We start from the raw sequence: 27,642 nt of genomic DNA, 5'->3' as shown, positions 1-27,642 counted from the left end.
AACAAAAAAGGGGCACCTGGGTGGCTCAGTTGGTTAAGTGTCCGACTCTTGATTTTGGCTCACGTCATGATCTCAAGGTTGTGAGATCGAGTCCTGCACTCAGCTCAGAGCCTGCTTAAGATTCTCTCCCTCTGTCTCCCTCTTTCTCTTTCTCCCTCTGAAAATTAACAAAAATGGAAGTACAACATACCAAAACTTATGGGATGCAGCAAAAGCAGTTCTAAAAGGGAAATTTATAATGATAAATGCTTACATTAAGAAAAACGAAAGATTTCATTATGCCTAATGAGCTAATTTATACCTTAAGGAACTAGAAGAAGAGCAAACTAAGCTCAAAGTTAGCAGAAGGAAGGAAGTAACAAAGGTCAGAGCTGAAATAGAGACTAGAAAAGCAATAGAAAATACCAACCAAGAGCTGGTTTTTTTAAAGATTAGATTGACAAACCTTTAGCTAGTCAGAGATAAAAGGATTCAAATATATAAATTCAGAAATGAAAGCATTAGCATTACACCTGATAATACAAAATGCAAATGATCATGAGAGACTACTATGAATAATTATAGGCCAATAAATTCGATAACCTAGAAGAAATGGATCAGTTCCTGGAAACATACAACCTACTAAGACTGAATCATGAAGAAATAGAATACCTGAACCAACCTATAAGGAGAATGAATCATTAATCAACTTCCCAGTAAAGAAAATCCCAGAACTAGATGTCTTCACTGGTCTACCGAACATTTAAAGGAAAATTAATACCAATCCTTTCAAATTCTTCCCCCAAACTGAAGAGGATGGAATACTTCCAAACTCACTTTATGAAGCCAGCATTACCCTAATATCAAAGCTATGCAGGGACACTACAAGAAAAGAAAATCACAGGCCATTATTCCTCATGAACATAACATGCAAAAATCCTCAAGAGAATACAAGCAAACTGAATTCAACAGACATTAAAAGGATCAAACACCATGATCAAGTGGGATTTATCCCTAGGTTGAAGGATGGTTTCCATATATGCAAATTGATCAGTGTGATATACCACATTAACAGAATGAAAGATAAAAATCACATGATTATCGCAACATAAAAAGCATTTGACAAAATTCAACATTTTTCATGATAAAAACTCAACAAATTAGGTATAGAAATATACCTCAACGTAATAAAGGCCATATATGACAAGCCCACAGCTAACGTGATACCCATTCATGAAAATCTAAAAGCTTTTCTTCTAACATCAGGAAGCAAGGATGCCCACTTAGTACTTCCATTCAACATAATACTGGAAGTCCTAGCCGGAGCAGTTAGGTAAGTAAAAGAAATAAAATGCATCCAAATCAGAAAGGAAGAAATAAAATTGTGTGCAGATGACATGATTTTTACATACAGAAAACTAAAATTAACAAAATACTATTGGAACTAATAATAAAAACCCTGTAAAGTTGTAGGATACAAAATCAACAAACAAAAATCATTATATCATTTCTATGTATTAACAACAATGAACTATTTGAAAGAGGAATTAAGAAAATTCCATTTACAATAGGATCAAAAACAGTAAAATACTTAGGAATAAATTTAACTAAGGAGGTGAAAGATCTGTATACTGAAAACTAAGTCATTGGTAAAAGTAATTTAAGAAGACACAAATAAATGGAAAGGTGTTACATGTCTTGGATTAGAAGAATTAGTGTTGTTAAATTGTCCATGCTGCTCAAAGCAATCTACACATTTAGTGCAATCCCTATCAAAATTCCAATGGCAGTTTTCAGTGAAATAGAATAAATAATCCAGAATTCACATGGAACCACAAAAGACCCAAGTAGCTGAAGCAATTTTAAGCAAGAAGGACAAAGCTGGAGGCATCACATTTCGTGACTTAAAATTATATTACAAAGCTACAGTAATCAAAACAGTATGGTAGTGGCATAAAACATACACATAGACCAAAGGAATAGAGTATAGAGATAAATCCACACATACACATTTAACTAATCTTTGACAAGGCATCAAGAAGATACCACAGGAAGAAGATAGGTTCCTCAATAAAGGTGCTGGGAAAACTGGTTATCTATATGCAAAAGAATAAAACTGGATCCCTATCTTACACCTCTCAACAGAAACTAACTCAAAATGCACAAAAAATTTAAACATAACCACCTGAAACCATAAAGCTCTTTGATACTGGTCTTAGCAATGATTTTTTTGGAAAAGACACTAAAAGTACAGAAATCAAAAGCAAAAATAGGGGCACCTGGGTCGCTCAGTTGGTCAAAGCATCTGACTCTTGATTTCAGCCCAGGTCATGATCTCAGGGTTGTGAGACTGAGCCCTACCTAGCATGGTACCTGCTTAAGATTTTCTCTCTCCCTCTCTGTTGCCCCACCCTCTAAAAAAAAAAAAAGCGAAAATAAGTGAAACAATGTCAGGTTAAAAAGCTTCTGCACAGCAAAGGAAAACAACTAAAGGACAAGGCAACTATGGAATGACAGAAGATATTTGTAAACAATGTATCTGATGAGGGGCTAATATCTAAATTATATAAGGAATTCATTCAATTCAATAACAAAAGAATAAGTAATCCAATTAAAAATGGGCAAAGGACCTGAATATACATTTTTCCAAAGAAGACCTACAAATGACTGTCATTTATATGAAAAGGTGTTCCACATCACTAATCATCAGGGAAATACAAATCAAAACTACAACTGAGATACTACTTCACCTGTTAGGATGCCTATTATTAGACAAGAGGTAAAGGTTGGCAAGCATGTGGAGAAAAGAGAACTTTTACCCCATTGGTGGGAATGTAAATGAGTATAGCCATTATGGAAAGCAGAGTGGAGGTTCCTCAAAAAATTAAAAACAGAACTACCATATGATCCAGCAATCCTACTTCTGGATATATATCTAAATGAAATTAGTATCTGGAGATATTTGCACTCACATGTTCATTGTGGCAATAGTCACAATAGCCAAAATATGGAAATGATTAGTTAAGTGTCTGTCAGTAGGTGAATGGATAAAGAGAAAAGGGTATATATGTATGTATGTGTATATATACACACATATGTGTACACACACACACACACACACTGAAATGTTATTCTGCCATTAAAAAGAAGGAAATCCTACCACTTGGGATAACATGGTTGAGCCTGGAAGGCATTATACTAAGTGAAGTGAGCCACACAGAGAAAGTATTGTGTGGTATCACTAATATGTGGAATCTTAAAAAAAAAAAAAAAAATGTTGAGCTCATAGAAACAGTGATTAAAATGGTGATTGCCAGAGTCTAGGGAATGAGGGAATAGAGATGTTGGTCTAAGGGTGTAAACTTTTAGTTATGACTAAGATGAATAAGTTCTGAGCATCAAATATACAGATGGTTATGGTTAATAATACTGTATCGTATACTTGAAATTTGCTTCAAGAGTAGATTTTTAAGCGTTCTCACCACAAAAGAAAAAAGTAAATAAGTGATGTATTAATTAACTTGATTATGGTAATCATTTTATAGTATATACATATATCAAATCATCGCACTGTACACTTTACATATACATTTGTATGTATGTATATATGTATAGTTTTCTCAGTGAAGCTGGGGGGGAAAAGCCAAATATGTCCCCAGTGCCACAGTCTTAGTATTCTAACATAATAAGTTTAATAGTAAGTCTTGATATCTGGTCAGGAAAGTCCTCCCACCATGATATTTCTATTTTTTTTTCCTTCACCAAAATGGATTGCTCTTTTTCCAAGAGGGGGTTAAAAAACAAATCTGTAGGGTTTTGATGGGAGTTTTCATTAAATCTGTAGATTTACTGATAGGAGAATTGACATCTTTATCATTTTTAACTCATTAACGTTTTTCATACAGATTTATTTTCTCCATAGTGCTTTTGTACATCTTGGGTAGTTTTATTATGTCTGGATAATTTACTTCTTTTGTTTAAGTGGCTTCCATTTTTATGTTAAATACTTTAGTATTTGTCTCTGGTATATAAGAAGTGCAATTGATGTTAAGTATTGATCTTATGTATCTGGAGACTTTGCTGTTATTCTGTAATTTATCTACAAGTTCTTTTGGATTTTCACCAGTTGCATGTTAATGATTTCACTTCTTCCTTTCTATCTCTGTACCTCCCTACATAGGCCACCCTCCTTTAGCTTTCTGCAATGGCTAGGACACTCTGCACATTGTTAACAGAGGTTATGATGGAGGGCAGCTTCCTCTGTGTCATGCCTGCAGTGTCTTTCACCATTGGGTTTCCATTATTGTCAAACCTCATCCTTTCTCCTTGGTTTACTCAGCTCCTTTCTTCTTGGCTTGCTTACTCTGCTCTAGCCCTACTGGCCTCCTTGCTTGCTCTGAATATACCAGGCACACTCCCACCTCAGGGCCTTTGCAATTTTACTCGGTGGGCTGGAAGGTGCTTCCTTTAGATAGATGCCTGCTAGGCTCACTTCCTTTAAATTGTCATTCTAATGCCACCTTTTCCTTAGCTGCCCTATCTTTGAAAACAAATGGCAACTTTTTTGCAGCATATTTTGCATATCATATAATTTGCCCATTGCAAATGTCTAGTTCAGTAGTTTTTAGATTTGCCAAGGTGTGCAACTTTTATCATTAATCAGTTTTAGAACATTTTCATCGCCCTAATAATATACCTGTGCCCATTTGCTGCAATCTCTGTTCCCACCCTTACCCCAGGCAACCACTAATCTTCTGACTCCATAGATTTGCCTGTTAGAGACATTTCACATAAATGGAATCATCTTGGATGTGACCTCTTGTTTCTTGTTTATTTCACTTAGCATAATATTTTGGGGGTTCATCAGTGCTATAGTATGAGTAGTACTTCATTTTTTTTTTTTTGGCTGACTAACATTTCATTGTATGATGTACCACATTTTGTCTATCCATTCATCTGTTGATGGACATTTGGTAGTTTATAATTTTTGGCTAGTATGAATAATCCCAGGCATGGCATCCTATCTTAAAGAATAACCCTTCTTCTACTGTCCTACAGCACACTTCTTCCCTGCTACATTCTATGTTTCCTTGTCACTGTCACAGTTCACATTTTATTTATGTATCTTGCTTATTGTTTATCTCCTTCTCTAGAATTTCTGCTAAGCTCCACAAGGGCAGAGATTTTTGTCTCAAATTGATCACTGTTATACATCAGACCCTGGAACTGGCAATCAGTAAACATTTACGGAATTGGTAAAGGAATAAGTGAATGGATGGATTGGATGTTTACAGTACACCGTATTAAAAATATTTTTTGATTTAATTGGCTTAGTGTTTCTGGAATATTACTATTTTTAACTTTCTCCCTGACAATTTGGGATATGTCAAGGCACTTTCCAGAGATTGCTGGTATTTGTAGGGTTTTCACCATGTGTGACTTTCCACTTACATAGGTGTCAGTGTTACAATCACTCTGACACTCTAGTATGGGGTCTGGGCATGGAATCACATGCAGTATAAACACAGTGATCTGCTGTGGAAAGGGAGCTTGTCTGTCTGTCTTCAGCTCGGTCATGATCCCAGGGTCCTGGGACCCAGTCCTGCATCGGGCTCCCTGCTCAAAGGAAGCCTGCTTCTCCCTCTCCCAACTCCGCCTGCTTGTGTTCCCTCTCTCACTGTCTCTCTCTCTCTTGAAAAATAAATAAAATCTTTGAAAAAAAAAAAAGAAAGGGGGCTTGTCAGAAGAAAGCACAATACCCAAAAGCTTGCTCCAGTCTTCCTACTGGAAATTCACATCTTGGGGACATTTTTTCTTGTGTATGTTATGATTTGGTAGAGGGAGTCTTTTGATAAGGTAGTATTTAAATAAGGTTGACAGTCTGTTATTAACCTCATTCTTAAAATGCAATTAGTTCTTAGATTTGCCTCATTGGTATGTCCTTTTACAAAAGTAAATACAATTCTAACACATTAATTTAAATCATTGTTTTATAAACCAGAATGTATTTTAAGTATTCATTAAGAAGCTCACTGTTGAAAGCAGTGGTTTTCTACTCACCCACACCTTTACATTATCTGTATGGTAAATCAGATTTATTTTATATTTTAATTTTGTTTCTTAGCAAGTAAAAATAGAAAATTTGACTTCAGCATTTTATCCTGTGACATACCTTTGGTTTATAATGAAGAGAAGACTGATCTTTTTTTTGGTCCTTTTGGATTACCCATCTCAGTTTTGTTTACATTTTATAATATACTAGCTTATGATCTATTTCATTATTTCCAGGGTTTTTTTTCTATTGATCAAAGGTATATTTTAGATGATTACTTTTCTAGGATATTGTGTCTCTTAGCATTCATCAGTTCTCTGTTTTGAGGCATATTTCTTTTAAGTCCATTGTCCCTTTTCTCCTCCTCTTATAGTTGATTGTGTTCAGTTCAATGTTCCATAATATTGTCAGTCTATTTTCACACTTTAGATCTACTATTTTTTATAAATATCATTAAGCTTTAAATAGTTTGTTTCTTAGTTTCTCTATATTTTTCTATAATTGGATTCTCTGTCTTAGGCAACAGACAGCTTGAATATTGGATTGGAAAGTACTTGAAGACAAGATGTTGCTGGAATTTCTTTTATATGTTTCCATTTTACAGTGAAATGCTTCAAAATAAAAATGCTGATCTACCTACTTTCAGTTTGTGTGATTTGGTCTGAAATGTTTTTCTCTTTTGTGTTTTTTCAGGTGGCATTTTTTTCTTTCCAAATTTTTTAACTGTCATCTATTTTTGGTGCAGATAAATACTGAGGAACATGTGGATGCAGCTGATCAGGAGGTTATCTTATGGGATCGTAAGATTCCTGAGGACATCCTGAAGGAAATAGCCACCCCTAAAGAGGTACCAGCAGAAAGTGTTACTGTCTGGATCGATCCACTTGATGCTACACAGGAATATACAGGTGACTTTACATTAAAATTGATCTCAAACTTCAGAGTGCCATTATATATTGGAGAACCAGAACAAAGGCAGTTAGTATATACTTGGTGGTAAATAGTTTACCAATCTTACACAACTTTTCCAATTAGATTTTAAGACAGACAACTGGATTAACGCAATGCGATATGAAACCTTTGAACTGGATGAGTTATTCTCAACCTTTACCCCCGACCCCAAAACCAGTATATATTGTGGCATACTCCTATTGGTGATAGCGATTCACTGTATCGCTGATCCTTCAGAGGAGGGACATTTTTAACAGTCACAACGAAATCATTCCTATTAGACACAAATTTATTGAAGTGTTTGTTTATAGATGGAGTTGTATATTGAGGTGTGAGTTCAGGTATTTATTTATATAGCCAGAATACAATATTTACTTGTGATTTGGGGAATTTAGGTTTTATTGCGTATACATCTATCTTTGGAATTCCGAATAGTAAATCTAGGCACCCAGGGGTAATTAAGTAGCAAAACAGAGAATTACTGCCCTCATCTCCATTTTCTTTTTTTTTTTTTTACCTAGTCCTAGCTCAGATTTCATTTCCGTAGCTCCTCTCATGCCTTGTTTCTTACTCAGAGATAACCAATTCCTGCTTTTTCTCTCTTTTGTTGGAGTATATGGTAGTTAATTGCTTATCTATGTGCCCTCCTTCTAGATAGTAAATTCTCTGAATGTAGGGCCTTCTGCTTTTTCATCTTTGTATTCTAGTCCTTAAGCACTGAACTTGACCATAATAGACAGACAGTAGGTAACTATTTGATAGAGAACAGGAGGAAGATACAAGGTGTCTAATAGTAACTGAAATTAGAAAATACTTTGCAGAAGTAGGTAATAGAAATAGGGAATATTGAGGGTTTTTTAGTAAAAATTTTTCCTAAACCAAAATTGGCCTGATCATATAATAGTGATAATATTTAGTGAGTGCATCCCTTGTGCAGGGACTATTCTAAGTATTTGACTTGATTTTCAAATTTAAAACTAAAATTTTAAATTATTTTAATAATTTCTGTTACTGCTTTTTTCTGTTCTTTTTCTTCATAGAGGATCTTCGAAAGTATGTCACTACTATGGTATGTGTGGCCGTGAATGGTAAACCTGTGCTAGGAGTGATACATAAGCCATTTTCTGAATATACAGGTAAGAAATGCTCTAGAACTTTCAAGAGTTAATGTTATTAAAATCATTCATCTATAGTACTTACTGTTCTGTCAGAATCTCAGCTGTAGCTCACTAATTATTAAAGTCAATCCCCTACCATACCTCACTCTTTCATTGGATACAGTGAGGATTTTGTCGTTGGATATGATGCTATATGATGAAGTAGAGCTTTCTAACCTTTCTTTAGGGGATAGAAACTGACTGACAATGAGAGATAATGTCGAGGGATACAGTTGGGCAGAGACTTCCCAGCAGCTGAGTTCCTCTTTGTTTCTCTTGTGCTGTTGCTGAGGATAAGGTCCAGGAGTCTTACACATTGGATTCTATGTGGGTTCTGAGATCCACCATCAAGTGGCCTTAGCCAAATCTGTTGTCACATCAGGAAGTGAGCTTGATATTGTGGTTAAGGGCAATGGCAACTTGGCACCCTCAGCGTCAAAATGGGATGGTGTTATGGTGAAAGTCTTACTAATCAGGCTAATTCTACTATAGCCCTGGACACTCTTCAGAGTTCCATTTGACCCTTGTCTACCCACCTTCTTGATGTAGTCATGTTTATTAGCTTTGTGCAGATGGCAAGTCAGATCTTTGATCGTCACGTTGGGAGTTGGGAGTGTGGAAGACCATGCCAAAGAGCTTCCCATGCAGCTCAGGATGACCTCGCCCAAAGCCTTGCCAGTGCTAGTGGATACTGGCATGACATTTTGGCATCACCACAACCATTAGGCTGTAGTTTGCCGGAGAGGCTAGCCATGGTCTTCTGAATAGCAATGATAGTGTGGCCTGTGGTTACAAGTCCAGAATGATGCCATGAGTTATCAGGGTGGAGAAGTTGAGGGCAAGAGTTAGTGATGTAAGAAGTATCACTGACAGTCTGAAGGGACTCATCATACTTTTAATTAGTCATTCCCATCAGAAACACGGTACAAGGATTATGGCCTTTTGGTTCCACTGTTTTCTAAGACGATGAGGTTCTTGATGGTGACAGGATCCATTTTGCCAGTGCCAGCGTTGAAAGCAGCCCTCATGACAAGGTGCTGTGGGTTAAATCATGCCCCCCTCAATTCCTGTTCACCCCTGTATTAGCTTCCTAGGGTTGCCATAAAAACAGAAAGAGAAAACCCACAAACTGTGTGTCTTTAAGCAACAGATATGTAGTCTAACACAGTTTTGGAGGCTAGAAGTCCAGAGTCAAAGTGTTGGCAGAGACATGTGCTCACTGAAACCTATAAGGGAGAATTCTTCCATGTTTTTCTCTTAATTTCTAATAGTTTGATAGCAGTCTGTTGTATTCCTTGGTTTGTGAACACATCACTCCAGTCTCTGCCTTCAGCACCTCATGGCATTCTGCTTATGTATCTGTGTCTCTGTGTCACTTCTCTTCTTATAAAGACACCAGTCATATTAGAAAGAGCCCACCCTACTCCACCATGGCCTCATTTAGCTAAATACATCTACAGTAAACCCATTTCCAAATAAGGTCAGACTCTACTCTGCTGGGGATTAGGACTTCAGCATATCTTTTGGGGGACTATAAACCCATAACAATCAACTTCAGAATGTGACCTTATTTGAAAGTCAGGTCTTTACAGATGTAATTAAGGTAATTATCAGGGTAAGATCATCCTGAATTAGGGTAGGTCCTTAAGTCGGTGAGAGTATCCTTGTAAGAAACCGGGATTACAGAGACACACGGAGGGTAAGAGGATGGGATGGTAGAGGCACAGACTGGAGATGCGCATAAGCCAGGGAACACCAAAGATTGCTGGCAGCTGTTGGAAGCTAGAAGAGAGGCATGGAATAAATTCTCCCTTAGAGTTTCCAGAAGGAATAAACCCTACCAATACTAGTATCTGGATTTTGGACTGCCAATACATTTCATAAACTGTGAAATGTGTGAGTCTCCAGACTGTGAGAAAATAAATTTCTCTCCTCCTAAGCCCCACTGTGTTTATGGTAATTTGTCATGACAGCCCTAGGAAATGAATAACACCCAGCATCCCTACAGCTCTGTTGTTTACTCCACCCTTCTCACTGTGTCTCAGTGGTGTGGCCGACACTGCAGAAAAAGGCTGGCTGTCAAGTGGACATAGTGGAGACAAGGTTAAGTTTTGCTTACTCTTAAAACTTATTTGCTTTGCAGAATACTTTGTATCCCAAATTCCGGCTCCTCTGAGATAGGCTGAACATATATATACTTGAGTGTTGGCTCTGCATTTCAAGACCTAATCTGTTTTGTGTTAATCTGACCTTATGTCTTTTCATAATTCAGGTAGTTTTTACAGTAGACAATTTGATGAGCTGTAAAAGATTTAAGTCATTATTGAGACAGTCTGCCTTAAAATTAATTATATAGTTGATTTATGGTTTGTGGATTGCTTTCACATGTTTCCTTTAATCCTTCTGAATAAGTGAGGATATAGGTTAGGCTACTAATTTAGGCTGCTGTACTACATTGCACCAAAATACCAGAAGTTGAACAAAATAGCTGATTTCTCTCTTCTCTAACAGCCTGTATACAAACAGACCAGGCATGCAGCGTATTCTGTCTTGTTGCTTCGCTGTGCTAAATTTTGATGCCCCCTTCTGCATGCCTGAGGATGGCTCTCTGCTTCAACCACATTTAACTAGTGAAGAGAGGATCAAAGGGGAGACATGGAGGACATTTTCCACTAAGGGTTTGACCTATAAGTTGCACGCATCACTTCAGCTCACATCCCATTGACCAAAATGTAGCTTGAACCCAGCCACAGGGGAGGCTAAGAAATGTGGTCTTTATTTCACTGGCCATCCAAGCACCCAGTTCAGGGGTTCTGTCACTTAGGGAGAAGAGGGCAAGTGGTTATTGGAGCATAACTTAACCCAGCAGTGTTGCTACACTTAGTATAACACATCAGGGAGGGGTACGCGTACTAACACTCCCACTTACAGATGAGAAAATGAGCCTCAGAAGTTGGATACATTCCTCAAGGTCATCCAGCTAAATTAGGAGGAAGCAACCTCAGGAATTTTATGCAAATCAGTACATCACACCACTTTCATAATAACTCCACAGTTCCCAACATTTGTATAGTGGTTAACTATTTGCAGTAAACTAAGTTATCTCATTTGAACCTTGTGATAACTGTGAGACAAAGATAAGTGTTGTTATTTTTGTTTTTTATAAAGATGAGAAAAGGGGCTTAGCAAAGTTCTTAGGAAAGCAACACAGTTCAAAATGTTACAGCAAGAGCTAACCACTCCTTATTAATATCTCACATTTGTGTATTTTCACAGTTCATGAAATGTATTGGCATAAATTCATTTCAGCTTCAAAATAACTGTGGAGGGGCGCCTGGGTGGCTCAGTCAGTTAAGCGACTGCCTGCGGCTCGGGCCATGATCCCAGGGTTCTGGGATCAAGCCCCGCATTGGGCTCCCTCCTTGGCGGGGGGCCTGCTTCTCCCTTTCCCTCTGCCACTTACACTGCTAGTGCTCTTCTGCTCGCATTCTGTCAAATAAATAATTAAAATCTTTCGAAAAAAATAACTCTGGAAAGACTATAAAAGAGGAATTATAGTGACCTTCAATTAAAGAAAGAGAAAACAGGCATATAAAGATTAAGTATACGGCTTAAGTCTTTGAAGTCCTCTCTCACTTTTTTTTCTTTCTTTTCTTTTTTTTTTAATTGAAGTATAGTTGACTCATTCTTCGACATGGTTCCTCATTGCCTGTCTATATCAGTTAGGGTTACATTTATCTATATACAAAATAAATCTGATTACAGTAGTTAAACAAGTATAGGTTTTATTTTTCTCACCTAATAAGATGGGCAAAGGGCAGGGGGTTTCAGTTTATGATACTGTTAAGCACCTAACTCCTCTTTCTGCTTTTTTGTCTTAGAAGGTAGTTTTTTGTTTTCATGCTTACATAGATGGGTGCTTCCAGTTTCCATGGCTCTCTTCCAGGTTGGAAGAAAGGGGAAAGAAGGAGGGACAAAAGATCTATCCCAGATATTCTTTGTGTTAGGAAAGAGTAACTTGAAGCCCTCTGCTCCATCTCATTGGCCAAATGTCACATGGCCCCCTTAGCCTGAAACAGCCTGATACTCCAGAGAGAATTAGAATCGTAATAAAGGAAGTGAAGAGGAAGTTGATACTGGATAGGCAGAGATTCACATTCTTTGGGCCCTAATTTCCACATCTGTTCCTTTTAGGGGTGGGGAGAATAAGGATCATAAAATGCCCATTAAAAAAAAAAAAATTTATTCCATAAGACTACCATCCCCTCCACCTCTCCCCCTAGAGTCTTACCTCCTCTAAAATAAAAAAGGCAAAAGTTTCTAACTTAGGAACAGCTTGTGTTCCAAAATGGTTTCTGTAAGTTGTAAGAAAATGCCCTGTTCTTCTGTGATGCCGCTGAGTTGCCCAGTATGCTGGAACGAAGGTGCTTGCTAGTCAGCAAACATTCTAAAAGAATCAATAAGTCCTTAATTAGGTGTGGGTTGACCTTCTGTTCCTGGATTGAAGGTTTGTTTGGCTTGTGTTCTCTTTTTGGACTGTTATTTTCAGATCCAGACTGTATATTGATATTGGCAGAGTACCAACCATCAGGTATTAAATGCTTACCAGAATTTAACTACACTTGACTATAATGGGAGCTAGATAGTATTGTTGGCATCAGGGAGAGCAAAACTGATCAGAATTCTTATCAGACTTAATTAGAAGTAATTCACTGAGTTGGAAATTCTAAGAAGCAACAGGTACTTAAATAGTATTTTAACAAAGTAATGTATAAATGTGTAAGTGTAATATATCCATGCAGTGGAAATTTGTAGCTAAGTTATAATGTCTGAAATGTGTAGCAAAGTACCACTTTTTCTTACCCACTGGACTTTTTTTAGCATATCCTCAGAATAAACACATTCTTAGCTGCTATTTTACCTTTTCATGATTACCTCATCATCATCAGTCATTTATTTAAGCATCTACCGAATTTTTTTAAAATGCTTGAAATAATTTGTCCATGTACGTGTTAGGACAGAATTTGTTGAAATTCTGTAACATGAAATATATTTTTAAAATACTAAATTACTAATTCTTATCTAAAATTATTCTGGTACTATCTACCGAGATACGCTCTTTATTCTCTTACACAATACTGACCTCTAGAGATGTAGCACTGTAAATTCACTTCTTAGTGAAACCATGTTTTTTCTGATCATTTCTAAAAAGAATTGAGTTTTTTTTCTTTTTGTCATTTTTTAACTTTTATTGTGAATAATTTCAAGCAAACATAAAATTGTACAGAATTTTCATGTGCTCTTTCATCAGGATTTAACAGTTGAACATTTCTGTATATTTGCTTCCTTCTTTTTTTTCACGTACTTTAAAGAAAATTGCAAGGATCATGACATTTTACCCCTGTGTAATTCACTATGCATCTCTTAATATACTATTAATGTAATACTATTATTTTGAATATAATAATAAAATTAACATTTATTCCCTAATTGATCCTGTATTCACACCTCCCCCAGTTGTTTCTAAAGTGGATTTTACAACTGGTTACTTCAAACCAAGATCCGGTCAAGTCACATACATTTTTTTGGTTGTTCTGTTAAGTTCTCTTAATCTAGAACACCCTCCAGCCCTCTTCTTCCCCATGCCATTGACTTGTTGAGATCAAGTTAGTTGTTACATAATGTCCTGCTTTTGAGACTCTTCTGATTATTTCCTCAGAGTGTCATTTAACTTTACTTTTCATCTTCTTTTTCTTATAAAGTGCAAATTAGATCTGAAGCCTTGATTGGATTAAGGTTAAGGATTTTTGTCAAGAACACGTTGTAGATATTCTTTATGTACTTACTGCTATATCATTTTATATGACATATAAATATCTAGTCTTATTATTAGTGATGCTGTAAGATGGTTAAAATGGTCATGACCAGATCTCTGTTACAAATTATTTTGATTCTCTTGCTACCAACAGGTAGTCTGGAGAAATATTTTGCCACCATTTGAGATCAGGATTCTATTAAACATTTCACATAATAGTTTTAAGATCTATTAAAGATGTGAAATGGGATTTTCTAATTCTGTTGTATTTTCTACATATATTAGCTAGAATTCTTCTACTGAGAAGTTTCTTCATCAACTGGAGTTACTTGTTTATCCTGAAAGGTAGTTACTATTAGAAAGACAAAATACATGTTTAACTTTTTTTCTTCACCAATTTCTAAGTACGGACTTTGGGTAAAAACTACCTCCAGGGGGAATGAAATGTTATTTTTTCAGGGAAGAGCAGGCTTTTGCCTTTATTTTTTTGGTATCCTTAAGGTCTCATGGATTTTTGTATATTCAGTGCTATTCAAACTACAGGTATTATTTTTCAAATTAAATTTCTTTTTTTCATTGCCCACTTTTACTAACACCTTTATATATGCCTTTTTGTTTAATTGCCATTATATGGTCCTGTGCTGGAGGTCTCGTCTGTTGGTTCTCCCCTATGAGCAACAGTGAGATCAGCTTATTTTAGCCTCCCTGACTACCATCCCATTTTAGTCAGTCATACCTTTTTTTGATATGTGTCTTTCTGCTCTTCAGCTCTTCAGATTAGATGGTATCCTTTGACTGTCAACCAGTCAGCTGTGAGATAACATTTACACACTTTTATTCTTCCACCTATTTTCCTATCCTTGGTTTCATCTTAAATCCATAGTTAAATTTATTCAGTATTGACCAACAGTGCTTTTGCTAAGAGTTCTTCAGTCATCCTTTGGTTGGATAAAGCTTGTCCTCTGAAAGATTACCTCAGGAGAGCTAGCTCATCCAGGTCATGTGACCTGAGTTCTTACATGTTAAAAGCTTTTTCTGTAGCCTTGATTCTTTAAAGACTGTCAGCTACTTAACACTCTTTGGTTTAGCCCTCTGTCCTTGGGCTGCTCTAATAAATTACCAGAAACTAGAGGGCTTAAAACAACAGAAATTTATTTTCTCACAGTTCTGAGGGCCAGAAATCCAACATCATGTTGTTGGCAGTGTCGTGCTCCCTCTGAAAGCTCAAGGGAAGAATCTTTCCTTGCCTCTTCCAGCTTCTGGTGGCTCCAGGCGTTCATTGACATCCCTTGGTTTGTAGACACATAATTCCAGTTCGTGCCTCCAATTCTCATTCTCTCGGTCTGTTTTTCTCTGTCTCCTGTTTTTATAAGGATACCAATCATTGAATTTAGGGCCCAGTCTAATCCAGTTTGACCTCAACTTGAACTACATCTGCAAAGACCCTGTATCCAAATGAGGTCATATTCTGAAGGTTCCCAGGAGACAGGCATTTTAGTAGGACACTATTTCACTCACTGTACACTCTTTTTTTCTTGGTTAACTTGTAGAAACTGTTGAACTGGTATAATACCTGTGTGGGTGCATGTTGAATCTTGTTGGCAGAAAAGCTGATAATCCGATTTTCTTTCCTTTGTAAGTAGCTCGGTATTTTTGCCTGGAACACCAAAGAGCTTTATCTTGAAAGTCTAATAATAGAACTATGATATATCTCAGATTCAGAGTTGGGATTCTGGGCAGATACCTACATAGTATGTCTCTCAGTGTGGATATTCAAGTCCTCTTTTATTTCAGGAACTTTTTTTTTGAATCAAAGTTTTAAAGATTAGTTCTATTTCATTGTTTTTGTTTTTCTTTTTCAGAGACTCCTAATGTATGTATATTGACTCTTCTCTTCTGACTTCTGTATCTATTACCTCTTCTCTGGTCCCCTTTATGTGTTTGCTTGTTTCACTTATTTTTTGCTTTTCTCATTGCTTACTGTGCTTTTCGACCAATCTGTTGTCTTTCTGTGTATCCTGTGATCTACAACTAAGTCTTAAGTGATTTTGTCTTGTTGTTGTTGTTTGCATTCTTTCCTGTATTATATGAGTTCCCATTTCATATCTTCCTATTTATCTTTCCTGAGTTGCTTTTTTGTTCCATAGTGTTCTTTTGTTGTTGTTGTTGCTTATTTATTATTAATCGTCTTTGAATGTTGTGTTACAGTTTTACTCTGCTTTATAGAAATTTTCAAGTAGCCTGAAGTGTTTTAACCTTCATTCATTGTATTTTCTTCTTATACTTTTCAGTGGACATTGCAGTTGTACATATTTCTTACTCACATTTGGGCCGGCCACCATGCAGTTGGTGGGAAGGTGGTGGCAGAAGAGGAGTTTGGGTGGTTCTCAGTTCAGGAAATTTCTTTTCTGTTAGGGCAAGGAAGGCATTATCTTTATTATCAGGCATCTTTTTTGTTTTCACTTTTCTTCTGTCTTGTTGGGTCCTGTCTTGTTTCAGTAAGGCCCCTATCTTCAACCCCTTCTTTTTCTTCAGTTCTGTTTGTTGTCTTCCAGTTGTCTCTCATGGGGAGACTTTCTGAAAGATGTTCTGTGTCATCTGGTCTGTTGTCAGGACTTCACTTTGGCTCTGTGTCTTCTCTAGGCCTCCTCTTGTTGCTGCTCTGTTGCCACATCTCAGGCCTACATGCAGTCGTTTCCATTTTAGATGGGACCCTTTCCTTCTGGGGAGAAATCCTGGCTGTTATTCCCTGAGTTCTACCACCACTAAGAGGCCTCCAGCCTCTTGGCACTTCTGTGAAGCTCCTGCCATATTCTCCATACTGAGGTCAGCTATGGCACTTCTTCTACTGGTCTCAGTATTTACTTCCCTTCTTTCTCATAAATTTGTGTTTGTGACTATTCTTCGTCTCCTTCTTATTCTTTAGCTATTGATTAAGGGTGTTATTTGTTCTCCTTGTTGCAATGTGTGGTTTTTAGAAAGAAGTGTGAGAGGAGTCCAAGAGACTGCCATCCTTAGCTCAGAACCTGGACATTTTGTTCATTTTTTTGATTTTTTCCTGCAGCCAGGAGTACATAATAATGCATCTGCTTTTGTTGCTAGCCATGGTGGACTGTGTTTTACCCCATAGTGAGTGACTGCTAGAGCAACAGTCTAATTTGATAATTCTGAGTAAGTTTATTTTCTTGTATAGCTTGGTAGTCAGCGAAGAAAACTTCCAAACCAAGAAAAACATTTCAAGCCATTTCTAGGGTCTCCTCATCTTCTTAGAAATTTCTGTTCTATTTTGAAATCTAGGGCATTTTCTTTTTATATCCTCTGATAAAGCAGATGTGTAAATCTAACTCACCTCTTTAACTGTTTTATGTTTATCATTGAAACCATGAATATATCAGAAATAGATAGGAGGAGAAATAGTAAGGAGGAGGAAAAAATAGTAGGAGGAAAACCTATTTTAAATTTTGAATTATCCAGGGTAGCTAGTTGTGTTTATGTCCTAAGTTGTCACAGGTTGAGTTCCCCAGAAGCCAGACTTTTGAGATGGAGATTAGCATGTAGGATGTTTAGGAAAGAGTGCTCTTGGGATCAAAGTTGTGTAAGAGAGGGAAGGAAGCCAGATTAGGTATAGAGAGATGTTGAGTTGCAGTATAATCCCAGTGAGAACTCAGCACCTCACTGGGAGCTCTGGAGCCCTGGGAGTTCTTAAGCCAAGTTTTTAGAAGTCATTATCTCTGGTTGAGCAGGATTATGTGGCCTTTTTAAGCTTTGTCTTAATATTTGCCTATTTTAATGCAAAAAAATGTTAAATATTACTCTCATTCTCAGAAAAAAAAAGCATTTTTGTTTTGGGGACAAACAAGTAATTCTGCGGAAAAAGGTATTTTGTCAATCAACTCTTGGTCCTTTGAGTTCCCGTTTCAAAAGGCTTCAGTGCTGTTAATGGATATCATATTTGCTTTTCAGCTTGGGCAATGGTAGACGGTGGGTCCAACGTGAAAGCCCGCATTTCCTACAATGAGAAGACCCCAAGGATCGTTGTGTCACGCTCGCATTCAGGAATGGTCAAACAGGTTGCTCTTCAGACTTTTGGAAACCAGACTACAATTATCCCAGCTGGTGGTGCTGGTACGTTCCTATTCCCCTGTGGTGTCTGGGGACAGTGTCCCCAGCATGGTCAGGCTTATGTCGGGAGAAAGATTTGGTTGTCCTGTGCTTGGGAAAAAAGTGAGAATAGACAGTGTACTTTGCAGACAGGTATGGTCTCCTACTTGGTTATCTCGAGGGTGGGATTTCAGCCACACATGCCTTCTTGTTAGAAATGACTTCACAGGGACGCCTGGGTGGCTCAGTCGGGTGAGCGTCTGCCTTCGGCTGGGGTCGTGATCCCGGAGTCCTGGGATCGAGCCCTGCATCGGCCTCCCTGCTCCATGGGGAACCTGCTTCTCCCTCTCCCTCTGCCTACCATTCCCCGTGGTTGTGCTCTCTCTCTCTCTCTCGAATAGATAAATAAAACTCTTTAAAAAAAAAAAGAAAGAAAAGAAAGAGGGGCACCTGGTGGCTCAGTCGTTGAGCATCTGTCTTCGGCTCAGGTCATGATCTCAGGCTCCTGGGATCCAGCCCCACATCGGGCTCCCTGCTCAGCGGGAAGCCTGCTTCTCTCTCTCCCACTCCCCCTGCTTGTGTTCCCTCTCTCACTGTGTCTCTCTGTCAAATGAATAAATAAAATCTTAAAAGAAAAGAAAAGGAAAGAAAGAAACAGCCTCACAGTAGGGACAATAGTCTCACAACAGTGACTGCTGTTCTTTGAATATTACAAAAGCATTTTCATGTCAGTGATGTACCATCAGTAGTGGTTTTATATGTGATCTCTTTTCAAAGTAATTGTGCACTTAGCCTAACTGTAGGAATAGCAGGGAGAGAAGGGAAGATCAAGCACATTATGATGCTTCCTATGGCAGAAAGATGTCAGGAATCCTCATAAGTGTTACTAGGATGGCTAATCCCTGGGCACTTTTAACACCTCTGAGCTCTTCAGCTTGCATGTCTGGGATGAGCCAGAGTCTGGTAGCCACCCAGCTTACTGTATATTCTGTACTATTTTATTACCTGTTGTTGATCAGGGGTCAGCTCACTTTTTCTAAAAGGCCAGATAGTAAACATTTTAGGCTTTATGAGCCACGTGTAGACTCTACTGCTTACTATTCTTGGATTTTTGGTTTGTCACCACCCTTTAAAAATACAGAAAACCATTCATAGCTTGAGGGTTGTACAAAAACAGTGCATGGCCTGAATTTGGCTCACAGACCTTTTGCTCACCCTTGTTTTGAGCGCTTTTTAATATGACAGAAGTGTTTTAATTCAAATAAATAAAAAATTATGGTGAGAAACAAGTGTTTGAAAACCTTTACATGATTACAACAATGTACCTTACTTAATATGATATTTTCCTATAAGCCCTCTGTTAATGTTGGTTAGGAAGGTAATGTTCAGAATATCCAGTATGAATGGGATAAATCAGATTCTAGACCTGGTTTCTTCTGTTTTATTATTTTTTTAATTTTTAAAAATTCTGCCTCATTACAGAAAAGTCTTAAGATTGTGTTATTTTGTCTTCTTTCAAATCCAGTGTTCCTAGATAATTCAGATGAAACCCGTGGGTATATAGCTTCAGTATAGTATTCCAGAGGAAAGGATACACAGTGACTTTATCATTCCATAGAAAACAACCACAAAGTAGATTTAAATTTAAAAGATTATAGAAGTGTATTTGGTTACACTTGAGAATAGCTTCATAAGTTCCTTTACAGTATATTTTTTTGCTCATTTGGGTTCAATGTCTGCACTGTTAACTTCCTTGAAAAAAGAACAAAACTATTTTTAAATAATTTTAGATTTTGCAATTGCAAAGATAGTATAGAGAACTCCTGCCTATCCTGTGCTGTTATTTTTCACAATATACTCATAAAAAGTAAGCTACTTGTCGGGGGATGGATTAGCCTGGTGATGGGTATTAAGGAGGGCACATATTGCATGGAGCACTAGGTGTTATACGGAAACAATGGATCGTGGATCACCACATCAAAAACTAATGATGTATGGTGACTAACATAATAAAATAAAATTAATAAAAAAAAAAGAAATAAAAAGTAAGCTACTTTCTTTAAATCTTTTGAATAGTAACCTAAATTCTGTGTTTCTCTTTTAGGTTATAAAGTTTTAGCACTCTTGGATGTGCCTGATAAGAGTCAAGAAAAAGCTGATCTATATATCCATGTGACATACATCAAAAAATGGGATATATGTGCTGGCAATGCCATCTTAAAAGCCCTTGGGGGGCATATGACTACCCTCAGTGGTGAAGAAATCAGTTACACTGGTTCCGACGGCATTGAAGGAGGCCTCCTTGCTAGCATCAGAATGAACCACCAGGCTCTAGTCAGAAAACTCCCAGATCTAGAGAAAGGACATAAATAAGCAAAGGTGATCACAGGTCACAGCTCTTCCTGAGTTGAACAGTCAGCCTGAAACGCTGGGGGCTTCAAAGCATCGGTGGAGACTGCATGGTTAAGGCCATCCCGAACTTTTTAAAGTATTTATGAAGCATCAGAGACTTATTTTCCCTGTAATAGGATGCAAGATCAGGGAAAGTGGGTTGCTTCGTGTCTCAAGTATTGTCTTTATTTTTGAGACTATTTTCGTACAGTTGTCATACACAAGGCCGCATATATATATATATATATATACACACACACATACATACACACACACACATATATATATATTTGTGAATTAAAATCTATAGCTGAGTCTACATTGTTATGAGTCACCATTTTCACACAACATCATGAATCTTCACTATTTGTTAGTACTTTCATACAGAATTGGGCTGAAGAAAGGATTGATTTTGTGTAGATTTAATACTACTTTACAACTGTATCTCATTGAAAATAAAGTAATTGGGGATTTTTACCCCTAATTCAGATGGAAAGCACAAGAAGCCACACATTCATTAATATGCAACAAATGCTCTATTTATCTGTTGTTACTAAATATTTCTTAATGGATTAAAATAGAAAAAGCTTGTTTTTTTTCTTTGAAATTTTAATAACAGGTTCACCAGCTAGTTGAGAATATAGCTATATGATGATTGCGTTGTAATAGTAGTTTCTGTGTATGTGTTTTTGTTTTGTTTTTTGCTTTTTGTTTTTGTACAGAAAAGTGTATTTGTACCCATGGGTTCAATATTTCTGCCATCTTACTGTTGATTTTTGTTTGTTCTGTGGACATTGCATGGTCCCATCCTTTCCCTCCTAACCAGCATTTAGTCTTTAACATGTAAGGTTTGGATTAAAGTTTCAGGGTTAGCACTAAGATTTTGGTACATTTTCTCCTTAGGGATAAATTATGCACTATAAGAATATAAATTATTCTGTTAATTGAGTCATTTGATATTACACAAATTGAGCTAGCTTTCGTTTTCAAAGGTTTTGTTTTAGTACTTTTTAAAAAACTTTGCCAGGTTTGTATGTAGAGATTCTCTCCTTATCAAGAATGATTTATGGTTGCTTTTTACCATTAATAAATGGATCTAATCTAATCTCAAAGTAGTAGCTTTTAAGATACTTTAAAGTTTCCGTTCAGATTAAAATAACAAAGGTTAATGTTACCTTTTGAGTAATTTTTGTTTTAATTCAGTAGGCAAAATCTGGAAGAAAGGCAGTGGCATATTCCCTGTGTCACTGTAATTAGAACCTTTGTGAACTTTCATCGGGATGTTGGATTTCTCTCAGTGTGTTATCTGGAAACTTCGTGTAAACAATACTGTTATTTCATGTGACTTTGATGTCCTTGTATTTTATAACATACTGATTAGAGGGGGAGGGGATTGCTCATTTGTTTTCTTCTTTTCTTTCTTCAAAACAACTTTCCATTTCTTTTCCTGTCATGGAGGTAAAGTTGACCAAAGAATGGACATGCTCACCTGGTGGAATGTGCATACAACTTTAGGTCCGCCTTTTACGTGGTCTCCAGGGTCCTTTCATTCCTCCTTAGGGAACTAAATTTAGTACAAAGCACATGTTTATTCCCAGTCTCTAGCAACTGTTCACAAACCTGATAGTGTAGTGGGCCTCGATAGGTTCAGTGAAATTCATACAAAGTTTTGGTAGTTGGAACACTTGATATTTAAACAGGACTTAGGGGTTCAGAACAGAATATTGGAGACCTCATCTTTTTACTTTTCAATGAAATGAGAATATTTTTTCCTCAGGAGAGATGGCGGAGGCATACACTATTTCCAGAGTCCATAGTATAAGCGTTTGTTTTAATTGTAATGTGTCAAACATGGGGCAAGAAGACTGGCATATTAAGAAATGGCATTTAATTGGAGGTGTTTTTTTTTCAAGATTACATGGAAACTTTCTAATTTAATGGAGATGAAACTAGATCATATTAGCAAGCATGATTGCTTTGGTTTTATTTTTAATTCCATTAATCTGCATGTAGATAATGAATTTGCGAAGGGTTTGTGTTATGTGCAAAAATTAAGATATTGGCTGACAGTTAAATGCGTTATTTTTATAATCTGTTGGGTATAGTCTAGTTACTAATGGTTTTTAAGTGCTTTTATAGAAAATTCATTTTTAATTTTTTTGTTTCTAAAAGTCAATATACATTACAGAACTAATATAAGTACAAAGAACAATATTTATATTTATTTATGTGAGACATTATTGTGCCAGAACAACCAGTAAAACACCATGAATAAGTGAGGTGTGTAGTATCTCCCAGAATTACTTCTAAAATGCAGCAAAATAAAGTTGAACTTTTAGCGAGCCTCACCTCCCCAACTCCTGGTCTTCCCTTTCCTTTATCTTTGCTATCATTTAGAGCACAATACTCCCTTAAACTTTTGAGTTTTACACATCACATTTAGTAAAAGTAGTGGCATCAATAACTTCAGTATTTATTAGCTGTCCCCTTGCTCTGCCCTTCATCTCTACCTCATTCCCTGGCTCCCCAGCCCATTGATGTTCTTCTATCTCTGCCCCTCTTTCTGGACCATACTCTTCCCCCAAAACTTAACCCCTAAATTCTCTCTTAGACCTACTTCTCTCAAGATTGGCTGCCGAGATCTTATGGTAGAACTGAGTTAAGTTCCTGGTCAGGTAGATGAAGCCAGGCAAGAGTTCTGGTTGACCGTTATTTCTCAAAAGACTGTTCTCAAAAGGTAAAGGAAAATCACCTTCAAAACCACAAAGATTTACACAGTCAAGTCTAATCCAGTGTTTCTGTCTTTACAAACCATTTCTTTAGATCCTTTCTTCATAGGAACGAAAATGCAGAAAATACAAGAATTAGGTATATAAGCCTGCTTAAGAAAACTTGCTTTTTCTGTTAGCTTTCATACTTGTGTCCCTATCTCAGTTGAGATTACAAAGGGCCTACAAGGATCATATTTGTTTGGTAGTCAGTTGTCCTCTTTCCTTTAATGTTTTTTCTTGATCTAAATCAACATTCAAATGAATTGTTTATGGCTGTATGATTAAGCTAACAAGTGTTTTGGTTCATGTGTTTTAAGTAACAATTGTGCAAATTCTGTTTGCTGAGTGCTCCCTTTGAATATTGTGCTAATTGGGTCAGAGGAAATAAGGGGAAGGGCCGTGGCTAAGAAGAGGGTAGGAGGGAAGAAAGCTCCAGGGAAGGGTAGCAGAGGGAGGATGCAGAGCAAACATCTGCCTTGAGCCCTAGGATCAGGAACTCTGTCCTTGTCTCAGATGTTCAAAAATTGGATCTCACCCAGCCTTTGAAGGTGACAACGATCTCTGATAGCAAAGCATAAGTAAAGAAAGCTGGGGTGCCACCACCCGCAGTTCAAAAGAAAATATCCAGCTTGCCTCTCCTTGATAACACCTTGAAAATGGCCTTATGGAGACAATCTTTGGCAGGTTAAAAATAGAATCTACTTGGGTTATTCTAGCTGCAACTATTTATCTTGGCTATGTGTTGACTGGTCCTGGATAGAAACTGATTTTTCATTTTTGATCTTTGTTGAATTTGAGGTATATTATTTTCAGTATATGCCTACAAAAAGTCTGTCTTGTAACTGTTGTATAAAATCAACCTAGTCTATGGTTTCATTTTTATCCTAAAAGTTGTGCCTTAACAATAGGGCATTGTATGTTAATAAGGGAAAATAAAATCTTTTTTTGATAGATGGGGAAAATAGGAAATTTTTGCCATTAAAATTTAAGTTCTTTTAACATTTTTAATATTAGAGTTGGGGAAAATTCATTAAAAATACAATTGATATAAACTTATTTTTGCATAACCTAGCATTTACAACTAAAGTACATTTTTATAAGAACTGGCATCTTGATGTATATAGGTCTGAAATGATACTTCATCCTTTGGTTTTTAATTTGAATTAATACAAGACCAGGATAAGGTACATTTAAAAAATTTTTTTTCTTTTAAATCATTTTAGTGTGCTATTATATCTGTTATACTAGTCTTCTGAGTTACTTTGGTTTTTAAAAACAGCTATTCATGGTACCATATCAATAATTTATTAATGCTAAAAAATACTGTGTGTTATGTGACTTAACAAACCAGAACAGTTCCTGGATTGAAGAGGGGAGGGGGAGAATTGGGGGTTCTGATTAGCAGTTACCAAGAGGGCAAGAAGAATTGAACTTTGTATTTCAAAAGGAGGTTTTGGTTTTATGAGGTGCTGTTTATGTAAGTTGTTTATTTTTATTTTATCAAAGCCTGGCAGGTATTAGCATTCCAGTTTACGATTGGTTTCTGTTTTTAAAAGTTATTTTTAAAATTGGATGGTGAATTAATTCTGTGGGAAAACGAGATTTATAAGTAGGGTTTTTTTTTTTTTTTTTGAGATAATAGAAGCCAAACTTCTAGAAGTTAGGGCTGATGAATATTAAAGCAATGTTACATAATTGTGTTTGTAAGTGTTCCCTAAAGTATTATCATTAAGGTAATTTGTGTAAATTACAAAAGCAGAAACTGTGATGTTTGATTAGTAGTATGTTCCGTTAAAATTCCTCTTGAAGTATGTTCTACACATAGTAAGTTGTTATTCAGGAAAGACTTGCTCATCCTGTATTTTTTTAAATAGGAAATACAGCATGCCAAGGCATCATTAGATCAGTTAGCCTAGAAAGACTTAAATCTCTGTCCCCAAATTATCTCTTCTAAGCTCTCTTCATCATCTATGCTGAGTTGAGGAGGTAACGTTTAAGGACTTTAATTTATGTGTAAAAATATGGACTTCCAATTTCCCTATAACATTACGTCCTCCACTGGCAGGAGCAAAAGCTAGTCTTAGAATCTAACGAGAGACTGTTCTGCCATGATGAACTCTGTGGCTCCAGATGGATTTTTCCCCCCCATTTGATGATGTTACTTAAGCTACTAGATGTATATACACATGGGGTTGAGTTTACACGAAACTATGAAATGGTGTTTCCTGTTCATGTCCCTGCCTCTTCAAACTTTGTTTTTTTAATAGACCTCACTTCCTGTCGATCACTTTCTTGTAATGGGCTAACATTGATGAGAGGAATTAAAATAAAAAAAATACTTTTGAATACTCCTGCCCTATTCACACACACAAAGCTGTGGAGGAGTTAGTCTGCTTCCTGTTGCCAAGTCATACTTGGACACCAGACTTTTCTTCCCTTGGCATGTTGTATCCTGCTTCCCTCACCCACAGCACAAAATTAAGGGGGTTCTGACTTTAACCTCTACTGAGAAGTAAGTTCTCCATGTTTTTAGAGCAGTTATTTTGTACCACACTCATTTTTATATGTGCTGTTGTAAACTTCTTAAGGACAGGGATTGTGTCTTGGTGATTTTTGTATTTCCACCTCAGCCCCAGCAGCTAGCCCAGTGTCTTGAATAAATTAGGGGCTCAATGTATGTTGCACTAAATTGAATAAAGGAGTACTACTAGCATAAGCGTTTTTCATGCCCAGGTTGTGTAAGTTGATTGTTTTGTTGACTCTGCAAATATTTATGATTATCACCCCATGCACACTGAATTATTTTTAACTACCCCATGGACATTTAGCTCTAGAAAATGTGATTGCTTCCAATGAAATGACTATCCCAAACTCTCTGCCCCTGGATATACTTTGCCAAACTGAAATTTGAATTTTCTGAATAAATTCGTCATGTCTGAAAGAGATGGTGTGCTGCATCTGCTTTTTCCCCTCTTTTTTTTTTTTAAGTAGGGTAATATATACATACATACATTTACCATTTTAACCATTTGTAAGTGCACAATTCAGTGGCATTAAATACATTCACAATGTTGGACAACTGTCACCACAATGCTTTTGAAGAATCTGTTCATCATCCCAAACACAAACTCTACCCATTGAGTCTCTCCCCATTCCCCCTTCACCTCAGCCCTTGGAACTCTTCTGCTTTCTCTTATGAATGCATCTGCTTTTGAACAAATTTTCTGAAATTCTCTCACCATGTACAGAAAAGGCGTCTGTTTGAGAAGGGGTGCACAAGGCAAAAATAGTTGTAACAGAATTACATCTTGCATTCTTTTTTAGATTTGTTTAAGACGGAGGATAGAAAAAGAGCAAAAGAAGCGAAGACAAGGACAAATTTATAGAAAGGCAGTAATAGAAACAGTATGATGAGAAAGATCTCCAAGGCTTTTGTTTTCCTCGTCTTATAAAAAGATGTCATCAGCCCCATATTATGAATTTGATTATTTCATATCCTGGACTTCTGCATCAGCAGACGTATATTATTTGTTCATAAAAATAAAAGAGAATTCTATTCTACATCCTAATAGAAATTAGGATATAGACCATTATTTTAAAAACTGTTTCTAAAGTCTGAGTACTTTGAAAGCACAGAAACTTTAACTTGAAGTACAGTTGACACATTACATTAGTTTCAGGTGTGCAACCCTGATTCTACAACCCTATACATTGTGTTATGCTCTCCACAAGGGTAGCTACTGTCTACCGTCACCGTGTGCTACTATCATACCAGTGACTACACCGTCTATGCTGTACCTTTTAGCCTGGTGACTTATTCATACCCTAACTGGAAGCCTGTGCCACCCACTCTTCCCTATTTTGCCCATTCTCCCACCTCTTTCCCTCCCAATTACCAATCTGTCTTCTGTATTTATGGGATGGGTCTGTTCCTGCTTTTTGTTTGTTCGTTTGTTTTTCAGATTCCACATATAAGTAAAATCATATGGTATTTCTCTTTTGCTGTCTGACTTATTTCAGTTAGGATAATACACTCTAGGTCCATTCATGTCACAAAAGGCAAGATCGCAACTTTATTTTTAAGGCTGAGTAATATTCCATGGTATACAATACCACATCTTCTTTATCCCTTCATCTATCAATGGACACGGGTTGCTTCTGTATCTTGGCTATTGTAAATAATCCTGCAATAAACAAAGGGCTTCATATATCTTTTTGAATTAGAGTGTTCTTTTTCTTTGGGTAAATACAAAGTAGTGGAATTACTGGCTTATGTGTATTTCTAATTAAAAAATTTTTTTCAAGATTTTTATTTGAGAGAGAGAGCGTGCACAAGAGCACAGAAAGAGAGGGTGAGAGGGAGAAGCAGACTCCCCGCTGAGCAGAGAGCCCCATGCGGGGCTCGATCCCCAAACCCTGAGATCA

General features: G+C 36.9%; 1 protein-coding gene across 1 annotated transcript in view; it reads left to right on the top strand.

Annotated features, from left to right (window-relative positions):
* BPNT2 (3'(2'), 5'-bisphosphate nucleotidase 2) overlaps positions 1-26,158 on the top strand; it is a 37,093-nt gene extending 10,935 nt beyond the window's left edge. Inside the window, exons 2-5 of the mRNA XM_027608412.2 lie at positions 6,777-6,939; positions 8,023-8,118; positions 17,918-18,079; positions 20,160-26,158. Coding sequence (XP_027464213.1) covers positions 6,777-6,939; positions 8,023-8,118; positions 17,918-18,079; positions 20,160-20,428 — 690 coding nt within the window. The 3' untranslated portion in view covers positions 20,429-26,158. The remainder of the gene's footprint in view (positions 1-6,776; positions 6,940-8,022; positions 8,119-17,917; positions 18,080-20,159) is intronic.
* The last annotated feature ends 1,484 nt before the right edge of the window (positions 26,159-27,642 follow it).

The sequence above is a fragment of the Zalophus californianus genome, chromosome 4, assembly GCF_009762305.2.
Source record: "Zalophus californianus isolate mZalCal1 chromosome 4, mZalCal1.pri.v2, whole genome shotgun sequence".
NCBI classification, from domain to species: Eukaryota; Metazoa; Chordata; class Mammalia; order Carnivora; family Otariidae; genus Zalophus; species Zalophus californianus.
Note: the sequence above shows the minus strand (reverse complement) of the source record. Positions and strands in the feature narration are given on the sequence as shown.